Below are 12,986 nucleotides of genomic sequence, written 5' to 3'. Positions count from 1 at the left end.
GTCAACAATGTAACAAAACATCGATGAAGGAAAACTTTCTGGGAAGACTGTGAAGGAAAACAAATAAACAACTTCACATCAACTTTTCTACATATATGCCCCCAAAATACTGCAATCTAAATAGCAGGTTGAGATTCATTCTTTATAGGACTATAGGGAAATTATATTATGGAACAAGTTGGGGCTGGGGTGAAATTTTAGTGTTTTTTAAAACATTTTATGTCAGGTTCTAAACAAACAAACAAACAAACAAACAAAATTCTGGTGATGTGCAAGACTGAGTATTAACTATTCTTCCATGACAAAGTAAATCAGGGAGGGAAAGGGGGCAACCAAATCCGGGCTTCTCTCTGGCAGTTCATGTAACCTCCAACACACCCAGCTCTCCAGGCCGAACTGAGGCTGTCTTCCCCTAGTCCTCTGTCCTGCCTGAGCCCTGCAGCCCAGCTCCCAGACTGGTACAAACACCTTCACTCACCCTGCTGCTCCAGTTGGCCACATATGGTGTTTTGATGTTGCCATGATGAACACACTACATATAACATGTGTTGTACCAGAGTTTTTAAAATAAACATTTACCTTCCTCTGAAAATTATGTCCACATTAGAAGATCTAGGAATTCAAAATAGTACCAAGAAGACATTTAAAAAGTGCACAAAATTGTTACCACTCTTTCAAATGGAAAGTGACCATACTGTACACAGTTATGTGATTTGCTTTTTAATTTTAAACTTGAACATTTTCCCATGACACTAAACAATGCTGTGATGAATAACTTCAACAAATATTTAGATATCGCCGAAGGGTCTGCCTTTTTTCAAGGTTTTGACAACTGCAGCCAAACTGCCCTTCAGACAAGTTGTACCATTTACAACAATAAATGAGTGTGCATTTCCTTGCCTTGCACACCAAGTAGCCATTGTGACTCCTCTCAATCTCTGCCAGTGTGACAGGACTCCCAAAAGCACACTTGCTAGAATTTATGGGTTAATATTATAAGTATTTGTTCCTCATTTGACTTTCTCCTTTTGTGAACCACCTGTTCATATGCTTGTCCAATTTTTCTGCTGTTTTTTAAATTAACTTACGTGTTCTTATATTTAAAAGTCAATCCTTTCCTATTACATGTGTCATATATGTTATATATATGTTTTATTACTTTTTACAGTTTAGCCCTTGCCTTTACATTTCCTGCATGGTGTGTTTGATATGTAGACATTTATGATTTCTATGAAGCTAAACTATCAAATAATTAAACAGCCCCTTTTGGTTTCTGCTTTTGTTAACTTGATTATAAAGTCCTTCATTCCAATACTAATTATTAATCAACTTTATGGTCTTATCTTTTATCATCTAATTTTTAACATAAAAATACTGAATATACCTAGAGTTATTTCAGTGATTACTGGCTGATGCTTTGACACTCTAACTTAATGAAGTAATGAAAAGCTAAATTCCCAACATACGTTATCAAGATTTCCCCTCTCTTTACAGGTAGCAAAGATTATTCACACGTCTCATAGTAGGTTGTGCATCAGTCTGCATTTTTAGTGTTGTTCAGTCTTCATCTTCATGACTTGTGTGTGTGTGTGTGTAGCTATTTCACTGATGTGTTGGCAAAAGATACATGAAGTAATACTTAAAAAAGACCATTTAAAAACCCTAAATCCTAGTGAGCTTTTATACCATGTGTATACAATGCACATAGGGGGCATTCCTAGGACTTTTGTGAAAAAAATACATTTAATGAAATTCTTGTGATAAAAAATACTTCAACAATAATTTTATTATCTGAATTTAAATAATGTCATATGGTGAATATCAGATGGTTGAGGGCAGAAAGGTCTAAATGCAAAAAACTGAAGACCTTTGAGATTGTCCCCAATGTTAATTTATTTTTTAATTTTCACCCAAAGGTTCATTTGGCTTCAAAGTCCAAGAAGTTACCTTGGTCTGGGAGTCCCATTGTTATAGTACCCTGATCAATTCCCCGAGAGGCCATTCTGCTAAGAATAACACTGGTTGTAACAGTCAACAGAATTCATGAGAAAATATTTCATTCCACCCACAGTTTTAAAAAGCAGGCTTTTAAAGCTATTTCTTTTTTACAGTTATTCAGTTATTTTAAAAATTGACACCCATTTGGTAAAAATAAAAGATATGCCAATATCACTACCTTGGGTAGGCTACAGGATACATTCCCTACCTGAACCACTTGGTGATGGCTAAGGGTCCCCTCAGTTGATGAACCATCACTCCAATTGCAGGCTCAGTTATTTTGAGGTAAAGCAGAGTCTGCTACTGACCTAGAAAATATTTACCTCCAAACCAGTGGTTTTTGTTGGTTTTTTAAAAATATAGTTTTATTGAGATATTGTTCACATACAACAGAATTCATGTGTTTTACTGTACAGTGTGATGGTTTTGAGTACATTCACAGAGTTGTGTAACCATCACAAGAACCAATTTTAAAACATCTTTACTCACCTAGGAAACAACATACCCCTCAGCTGTTACCCCAGTTTCCAATCCCCCAAGCCTCCTTCTCCTGGGCAACCACTAACCTACGTTCAATCTTTATAGATTTACCTGATCTGGATGTTTCCTATAAAAGGAGTTATACAATACATGGTCCTTTGTGACAGGCTTCCTTCCCTTAGCATAATTTATTCAAGGATCATTTGTGTAGTACAATGTAGCACTACTTCATTCCTTTTAATGGCTGAATAGCATTCTATTGTATGGAAAGACCACATTTCATTTATCATTCAATAGTTGATGGGCATTTGGGTTATTTCTAAATAGCTGTTATAAATAATGCTGGTATGAACACTCACGTACAAGTTTTTGAGGCCATATACTTTCTTTTCTCTTGGGTATATACAAAGGAGTGGAATTACTGAATCATGCAGTAACTCTGTTTAACCATTTTCCAAAGCAGCTATGTCATTTCACATTCCCACCAGCAATGTGTGAGGGTTCTAATTTCTCCACATTCTCACCAACACTTGTTATTATCTGTATTTTTTTGTATAGCCATCCTAGTGGGTGTGAAGTGGAATTTTATTGTGCTTTTATTTAAATTCCCCTGATGACTAATGTTGCTGACCATTTTTTCTTATGCTTATCCGCCATTTGTATACCCTCTTTGGAGAACTCTCTATTCAGATCCTTTGTCCACTTTTGAACCGGGTTACTTGTCCTTTTTTTTTTTTTTTTTTTTAGTTGTAAAAGTTCTTTATATTTTCTAGATACAAGCCCCTTATCAGATATGTGACTTGCAAAGATTTTATTTTATTCTGTGATTGTCTTTTCACTTTATTGATGACATTCTTTGAATCATCATTTTTATTTTGATGATGTCTAGTTTATTTTTTCTTATGTTGTTTGTGCTTTTGGTGTCAGATTTAAGGAACTATTGCCTATTCCAGAGTCACAAATATTTATGCCTATGTTTTCTTTTTAGTGTTTTACAGCTTTAGTTTCTATATTTAAGTACTTCATCCATTTTGACTCAATGATTTTTTAATGTGGTGTGAGGTAGCGGTCCAACTTCAGTCTTTTGCATGTAGATATCCAATTGTCCAAACCCCATTTGTTGAAGAAAATAGCCCTTTCCCACTTGAATAGTCTTGGCACCCTGGTTGAAGATTAATTGATCATAAATGTGCAGGTTTATTTATGGATTCTCATATGTTATTGCATTGATGTATATGGCTATGCTTAAGCCACTACTACACTGTCTCACATATTATAGCTTTGTAGTAAGTTTTGAATTCAAGAAGTCCAAGTCCTCCAATGTTCTCCTTTTTCAATATTATTTTGACTATTTTGCATCCCTTGAAGTTCCATGTGAATTTTAGGATGTGCTTGTCAATTTCTGCAAGCAAGTCAGCTGGGATTTTGACAGGAATTGTATTGAATCTAGGATCATTCTGGGAAGTAATGCCATCTTAACACTATTTGAGTCTTCCAACATATGAACATAGTATAATAATTTATTTATATATTCATTAATTTCTATCAATAATATTTTATAGTTTTAAAGAAGTGATCCTTAACTCTGGCTCATTAATTTAAATTATTAGGGGAACATTTTTAAATACCAATGCCTCAGATTTGAATCAGAATCTTTGGAAGAAGCATCTAACCACTAGTATTTTAAGAACCTTCACCAGGCGCAGGTTTGAGAGCTAGAATAATGGAAACACTAAAGTTGCCAAGTTTCCAAAAAAATCTTTTAGAAATACCATACTGTGTCTGTGGGCGAACTGATGAAGTTGAGCTATTAGAAGTGGCTTATAATGAATGTCATAGAGAACATCTCAAGGTCAGTGACAACATGGTATTTGGGGATTTTACGTTCACTAGCTATGAAGGAGGAAAGGATGATTTAGAACAATTATCCTTTAGAACAATCATCCTTTTAGAACAATGGTTGGGATAAAGAAATGAAAGAGAGAGGTGGGAAAGAAAGCAGAGGAACAATATGCAGAAGCTGAAGCTGACTGCATACAGAGGTGGATAAGGTGATGGTCAGCAACACCTGCCCTGGTAACCAGAGAGCCTTGATACCATCAGTAGGAAGGAGAAGGCAGGAGCATCAGGATAAAAGAAAGTTCTCGAAAAAAGAGCAGCGATCCCTAAAACCGAGAACATGCTTTTTTCCAAGGAGCCGCAGTTGTGTGGATGCGGGTAGACTTTTTACACAGGGACAAGTTCTTCCAGCATTTTTACCGCACCTTCCAAGACAGTTGGGCGCATCGGTCCTTTCAGCAGAACCTGCCTTAGGCACTTAACCTTTCATGGCTCAGGCACCCCAAGACAAAAAAAAAAAAAATGGCCCAAATGAAAGAACAGATCAAAGCTCCAGAAAAAATACAACTAAGTGATGAAGAGATAGCCAACCTATCAGATGCACAGTTCAAAATACTGGTAATCAGGATGCTCACAGAATCAGTTGAATTTGGTCGCAAATTAGATGAAAAAATGAAGGCTATGCTGAGTGAAATGAAGGAAAATGTACAGGGAACCAACAGTGACGGGAAGGAAACTAGGACTCAAATCACCGGTGTGGACCAGAAGGAAGAAAGAAACATTCAACCAGAAAAGAATGAAGAAACAAGAATTCAAAAAAGTGAGAAGAGGCTTAGGAACCTCCAGGACATCTTTAAACATTCCAACATCCTCATCATAGGGGTACCAGAAGGAGAAGAGGAAGAGCAACAAATTGAAAGTTATTTGAACAAATAATGAAGGAGAACTTTCCCAATCTGGCAAAGGAAATAGACTTCCATGAAGTCCAGGAAGCTCAGAGACTACCAAAGAAGTCGGACCCAAGGAGGAACACACTAAGGCACATCATAATTACATTAGCCCAGATTAAAGAGAAGGAGAGAATCTTAAAAGCAGCAAGAGAAAAGGAGACAGTTACCTACAAAGGAGTTCCCATAGAACTGTCAGCTGCTTTCTTAAAAGAAACTTTGCAGACAAGAAGGGGCAGGAAAGAAGTATTCCAAGTCATGAAAGGCAAGGGCCTACATCCAAGATTGCTCTATCCAGCAAAGTTATGATTTAGAATGAAAGGGCAGATAAAGTGCTTCCCAGATAAGGTTAAGTTCAAGGAGTTTATCATCACCAAGCCCTTATTATATGAAATGTTAAAGGGATTTATCTAAGAAAAAGAAGATAAAAAATATGAAGAGTAAAAATGACAGCAAACTCACAGTTATTAACAACCACACCTAAAACAAAAACAAAAGCAAACTAAGCAAACAACTGGAACAGGAAAGAATCACAGAAATGGAGATCACATGGAGGGTTATCGGCAGGGGAGTGGGAGGGGAAGAGAGGGGGGAAAGGTACAGAGAATAAGTAGCATAAATGGTAGGTAGAAAATAGACAGGGGGAGGTTAAGAATAGTATAGGAAATGTGGAAGCCAAAGAACTTATCTGTATGACCCATGGACATGAACTAAAGGGGGGGAATGTGGGTGGGAGGGGGTATGCAGGGCGGAGGGGAATAGAGGGGGGAAAATGGGACAACTAATAGCATAATCAATAAAATATATTATTAAAAAAAAAGAAAAGAAAGTTCACTTTTAGGTTTCATGAATGTGAACTAAAAGGTGAGTTACCAACATAAATATGTTTGACAAGTACTTAGGGATACAGAACTAATACTTAATAGAGGATATGGCTGAGAGAAAAAAAAAAAAGAGACAGAGAGAGAAGTCAGGAAGGGCCCCATGCATGTAGTGGCTAAAAGCATAAGGAATGGCAGAGATCTTGTGGGAGCAAGTCTAGAAGTAAAGGTCAGAGAACTTAGAACTAAATCATATTTAATTGGTGGAGGGTGGAAGAGAGCACAGTGAGAGAATCAGATAGTAGTGCAGATATAAGATTCTGGATGGCAATTTGGTTATATATCAAAAGCTTTCCAAATGCACGTACCCTTTGACACATTAATTACATTTTTTAAATGTATTCTAAGGAAATAATCTGAAATACATACACTTATCAATAATACTTTTGAACACTGCAATGTTATTAAAATAGTAAAAAAAAGAAAACACAAACAAACCCAAAAATGAAAACAAAAAGAAGACAGGGAAACCACCTAAGCATTTGAAAAGAGAGGATTGATTGTTTTTTTAAAAACAATAGTGGAACACTGTGTAACCATTAAATAATGTCTTAAAGCATATATAATGACATGGGGAAGTGACTCCCAATATAATATTTAAATGAATAAAGCACTATTAGCGTTGGGGGTGGGGTGAATAGGCAGAGGAAGAGGATTCTTGCTTAGGGCAGTGAAAATGCTCTGTATGATTCTGTAGTGGTGTACACACAACGTTGTACATTTGTCCAAACTCACAGGATCCACAGCACCAAGAGTGAACCCTAAGAATAAACTATGGACTTTGGGTCATTATCATGTGTCAATGTAGGTTCATCCACTGTAATAAACGTACCATTCTGGTCGGGGGGTGTTGACAATAGAGGGTGCTATGCATGTGGCTACGGGGGGGGGTGTGCCTTTCCCCTCAATTCTGCTGTGAACCTAAAACTGCTCTAAAAAAAGAAAGTCTTTTTAAAAATAGCACTGTCTTCCCACATGTATATATAAGAATAATCAGCATTGAGCATTTATCCAACAAAAAAAGTCCTAATCCAATTCAGATACACTGCATAATTCTAATCTTGAGGACATGTGTGTGTGTCTTTAAGTTGGGTGGTACCCATCTAAGTACGGTTAATAAAAAAGACTTAAAAGCCCCAAAGTTAATAGTGATTCCTGTCTAACTGAAATTCAAGTGATTTTGACCTTTCCTTATTCTTTTCTATATCTTTCAAATTCTCTAAATGAACATCTATTGATTTTATCACCAAAAAAGTTAGCATTTCTAAATGCTATAAACACTCAATACTGTAACTTCTTATTTATAAGTGGCTTTCTGTAACATCATTTCATTTCTGTACATTAAATTCCTCTTTGCCACTAAGTTTCTTGTGGAAGCATTGTCCCTATATTTACCGTCAGCAGTTCTGTTTCCACTTCGTCATGAACTAGGTCGATGCCCATCCTCTTCTCTCGATGAAATAGACATTCTCGAGCTACCTACAGACACACAAATAATGGAAACCACTATCGCAAACTGACTAAAGTCAGTGACCAGAATTACCTGTTTCTGAAACAAGTCAACCAGTACTCCCAATACCAACTTTTCAGGACATTTTCTTGGAAATATAGCCTGAAACCAACTGTGACAACTACATCAACCCCTGCTTGTAGTTAAAAGGTAAAGAGTTAGTTCTTCAAAGTATTATGAAAGCATTCCTAATTTGGAAAGCTGGCAAAATGCAGCAGATGGCATCTACTTGACCTTCACCAATTAGCATCTGAGAAAACTACTTGGTATTCATTTTTTCTACAGAAATACTTCAATAACCTGAAATATAGTCTTCAGAATATTATTCCTAAATATTTTCTACAGAGAAAGGTAAAGATAAGACAACTGATTATCTTTAAAGACATTAAAATATTTATTTAGCCAAAATCAAAGTGATTATTTTTGAAATACCAATTATAAAAATAAATTGCCTTATCCATTAAAGAGAAAAAATACAGAAAAATAAAAGATGATTTAGCCATAGTCCTATCACTGTTTTGTTTGTTTTAACAAAGCAGAGATTATATTGTCCTTATAATTTTACATACTTTTTAGGGCTAACATTGAATTATAGGCCCTATTCAAGAAGTATTCTTTGAGACAAAGTATATTAACAACTCCAGGGGAAAACAGCTTAGATTGCTGACAATAAATTAAGCATGAAAGAACATTGTATAATTTTTAAAATCCCATTTCAAATACTATTTCATGATATGGGATTGAATAATGCTAAATTTAAAAAATTGAAATATAATAGTATCCACATTATAATTCAGATATAATATCATTGAACAAAATCTTTGAGTAAATCTTTAATTTTTTTAATAGTACAATTTATATTTACTAAAAGGTGGTTAATGGGTTGGAAGGAACTCCAGTTAATTCAAAGTGTATTGCTTAATCACTTTCCAGGAAGTTCCTGCTCATCTATAGTCCTACCAGCAGTATATGAAAGTGTCCATTTTCTGCACTTTTGCCAATCCTGCATGTTATCAATTTTTATTCTTGTTAATTTGATAGGCCAAAGATGGTTGCTTCATTGATTTTTTGCATGTTTACTGAGTTTTAACACTTTTTTTCATATATGAGTTGATCATCTATATTTTCTTTTTTTTGAGAGGTATCTGTTTATGTGACTAACTTTAATTTTAATCAGGACCTTATGTTGATAGTAAATGTGCAAACACTCAAGAACATCTGGACAAAAATTACAGAAAAATACTCAAATTAGTACATCTCACTGAAAGCAGGCATCACTGAAAGGAGCGCTTTTCCAGATAATTTACAGTAAGGGGGGCCTTTGATGGGGTGGGATATAGAACAGACAAGAAATCCTCAAAATGAGCAGAGCACAGAGAAAGGGTGGGAAGGCTTCTAACCCTGAAAATCAATTCATGATGAGCTAGTGAATTTAAAACAATATCATTAGTGTCTATCGACGTCTCTTAAAATGCCTGGTGGTTGTACTTGTGTGTGCTTGTTTTTAGTGAGGCATAGGCACAAAAAGAAGTAACAGTGTGCAGGGGTCTCCAACAAACTCTTCAACCCACAGGACTTCTGCTCCTTGATCCTCTAAACTCTGGCACTAGAGATGTAATGACAAATTCTTATAGCAAATGCTCTTCACATGGGAAATAAGTCATACAAACATGAAGACAATGGTATGAGCTTTGCTCATACACACACACACACACACACACACACACGTCTTCTCTCCATGGTGGTGGGCAGAATGAGGTTGGAGGGCCCCTCACACATTCCGAGCTTGGTCAGAGGCCAGCAGTCAACCACAATGTGGCCTCCATGATCACACTGGCATCACCTCAGTCCCGTTTCTCTATCCCATCAAACCCATCCCACCTCCTAAGTAGGTCTCACTTGATCATTTCAATGAGCCCTAAAATGGAATCATAACATATGTATAGGAGGCATTTCACAACACAGACTAAAAAAATAGTTGGTTTTATTTTTCAAATAGTGTTTATACTAATCCAGGGACAGCAATAACCAAGCAGCCTATTTAAGAGATTTTCATCTTCCCATCTCTTCAATATATTGTGTCCTAAGGTGTCTCTTTAATTAGTCTCCTTTGCTTTGCATTCAGAATTCTTTCTACTTAAATGGTTGTTCTGGACAATGTGTAAAAATGGTAATCGTCTTACCATTCCTGATACCAGTTACAGGTGAAATAAAACACAATTCAACTAACAAATAAGCTCAGAAATTCAACCAGTGAATTATAACTATAAAATGCAGAGTCATTAACAGAAGGTCTTATACTTACCTGAAGAGGGGCTTCCGTCTCCATCAAAGCCCTCTCCAATTTCTTCTTAACATCAGTTAGTTCATTTGTCTCTCCAATCATTGCATCCAACTCATGAATGATTTCAGATTTCCAAAATCCTATGTCATTGACTCGTTCTCCCAAATTTTGGGTGGAGTCTGCCTGGGTTTTTCTCGTTTGTTGATATTTGTCTTGAATCAGGCGAGAGGTATCTACCCTTAGTCTCTCTGAATTATGTCGGGAAGTGTTCGATTCCTGGTAGTTAGTTAAATTGGACCTGTACCAATCATCAGGGGTATACCTTGTGAAGAGAGTGGTTCTGTTAGAAACAAAGGGGAGCATGGTGCTCTCGGATACCTTCTGAGAATTGGTGCAGTAAGGGCCCAAGCTCGGCAAGTCGGAGGCTGCTTTGTAGTATGTGTTTGGTCTCCAAGGAAGGCTCAAGCTGTGGGTCAAATTGTAGTGGGGGAAGCGGTCCCTATAGCTTGATGTCATGGTACTGATGGCTGGTAGAAAGTTGGTTGGTGTTGGTCTAGGGTGGGCATAAGTTGCCGTTAAAGTAGAACCCAAAGACTCCATGATGCTCAAGCACTACTTGTAAATCTCTCCTGTTTAAAAGGGAAAGAAGGTAAAAATAGATAGTCACATAACTAAATCTTTGGTGAAAATTTAAAATCAAAGGACACATGATGTGGGACTAATAGCAGTGCTCCCTAACACATATATTTCAAATTTTTTTCATCTGTGTCTCCTGGTGTATTAAAAATCACATTTTTAGATTGGCTATTTGAAATTTTAAAATATTTTTAACTTACAAGAAGTAATAATATCTTACAACAAATTTAAATTAAGAACCTGAACTACACATTTTAACATATAGGGGTTCAAATCTTGGCTCTGGTATTTACTAGCTACGTGACATTGCACAAATCACTTAATCTCTCTGTGCCTCAGTTTCCTCATCTCTGAATTGGGAATAATACTACTTACTTCTTTGAATTGTTATGAGCAGTATTAGCGTCAAGGGGTTGCTTGGCAGCTTCCCCCTTCACCAAGTCATCCTAAATAAACACGCAATGTGTGTTAAAATGGTGTGGTTGGTAGGCAAACAGTGCTCAAGGCAAGTACCTGGCTCTCCTGCCAGACAACTTGCCACCTGTAAGCACTTCCAATATAAACATTCTAGGGCAGCCTCAGGGGTATGAGGACTGAGTAAGACAAGTTTAAGTATGTGGAATGCTTAGCACAGTCCTGGGCACATTGCAAATGCTCAATAGTTGTTTGCTTTTAAAATTACTAATACAGAGGAGTATATACAGTAAAAGATAAATATCCATTTCCCTCCAAACACTGAACTCGGAAGTAGGCAATGAATAGTTCATTAATAGTTGTTTCTCTCCAGATGTTTCCTATTCATATGACAACATATTTATTATTTTGAAACCTACATAAATATATCATTTCTACATATGCAGAGATTTTTAATACAAAAAACAAATTAACCATTTTAAGTATTACTCTAGAATATGCATTTTAAAATATATATATATTAGAACATACAGATCCACTTAATCATTTTAACCAGTTGAAAGAATTTTATTGTCTGAAAATCTGGGTGATTATTAGTCCAGAAAAGCAAGGTTGCCATACACTGTGGCATACTTTTCAGCATCTAAACATTATTCGGTTTGGGAGTTAATGTCTATGGACCCACTTGCTGAAAAGGAAAAATAAAATTAGATCCAATTCCATAGCCTACTCAGAATAAAAATCATTCAATTATTTAAATAACTATGTATTGAAGCCTTTGTATCCAAACTACAAAATAATCTATTCATAAAATCGTGGTCAAATAAAACCCCTTTGGACCACACGTGATGAAATGGATGGCACTGCCAGTGGGGTTTCCCACGTGACCTGAGCTCCCTGACTTTTCTGTTCTTCCTTCCCTTCACCCCCAAGCACCCATCTAGGCCATGCTTAGAATGTGACGGTGAACAAGAAGCCTTACTAACCACTCGCCCTTCTTCACTTGAGTTTGAAACTTAAACACTGCCTTCTGAAAAATCAAACTCAAAGTAACTTGAGACCTTAGGGTCCTCATAGTAAACCTTAGCCAGCTTCTTCTGCAAAAAATAATCCAGTCAGTTTTCTTTCAGCAAGAAGCTTCACATGGTGTTGGACCAGTTTTACTTGGCTCTTCTTAATTGTTGACAGGAAAGGATCTAAAAGTTTCATTTCGATCCTTCAACCAAGGATTTCCAAGTGTAGAATTACCACGTATTTATCCAACACCCATTATGCTGAAATCTTGAGGGACCTCTGTTTCTCAAATACTGAACCATGGTCACCTACTCCACAGGGTGACCTGTGTTGACACAGAGGTTCAGAAGCCATAGGAGACATATGAGTTGAGAAAATCAACATAGTTTACAAAAGTATCCAGTGATATTTCTTTTAATTAGAGATGAGATATAATTCTGACTCTGGACTCTGAAGCATAAAGCTCAGTTGTTCAAAGGTCACAGGTGTACAGCTCCTGATGCACGGCAGTAAGGTTCACACAAGAGACAATGTTCCACAGACACACGGAAGTTGTAGGTTCAGTCAGCCTTCTCATGTGTCATTCAGGAAGACTGAATAAAAGACAACAGCATGGCAATGTCTTGTATTTTTGGTCATTACTGATCAAAAATATTGAGAGCGTCATGGCTTTAAGAAATACTCAAAAACTCAAAATAGACTCTGCCTCCAACCAGGATAGAGAAATAAAAACTAGACTTGGCCTCCTCAATCTAAAAAACTAGGCAAAATATATGAAATTGTTTTCAGATGTTGGGCAAAAACCATCACAGGACTCTGATCACTGAGAAAAGAGAAATAAATAAGGTGAGCCCTCAGATGGGAAAAACAGGTGAAAACTGAACAGAGCCTGTCGGCATTTGTGAGTTGAGGAGATCAGAATTTGGGGCACTGAAATAGCTTGAAGTTGTGCAGCAGGATTCTGGAATAAAACAAGCTATACA

The 12,986-nt window shown here is 36.6% G+C and overlaps 1 protein-coding gene across 1 annotated transcript in view; it reads right to left on the bottom strand.

The window, feature by feature from the left end:
• The window catches only part of TEKT3 (tektin 3), a 39,605-nt gene that overhangs the window by 20,864 nt on the left and 5,755 nt on the right, over positions 1 to 12,986 (bottom strand). The window contains exons 2-3 of the mRNA XM_024565169.3: positions 9,961 to 10,568; positions 7,541 to 7,624 (exon numbers count right to left, since the gene is read on the bottom strand). Of these exons, the coding sequence (XP_024420937.1) occupies positions 7,541 to 7,624; positions 9,961 to 10,539 (663 nt within the window). The 5' untranslated portion in view covers positions 10,540 to 10,568. The remainder of the gene's footprint in view (positions 1 to 7,540; positions 7,625 to 9,960; positions 10,569 to 12,986) is intronic.

This window comes from Desmodus rotundus, chromosome 9 (assembly GCF_022682495.2).
Source record: "Desmodus rotundus isolate HL8 chromosome 9, HLdesRot8A.1, whole genome shotgun sequence".
NCBI lineage: Eukaryota > Metazoa > Chordata > Mammalia > Chiroptera > Phyllostomidae > Desmodus > Desmodus rotundus.
The sequence above is the reverse complement of the archived record's forward strand: the minus strand, read 5'-3'. Positions and strand labels throughout refer to the sequence as shown.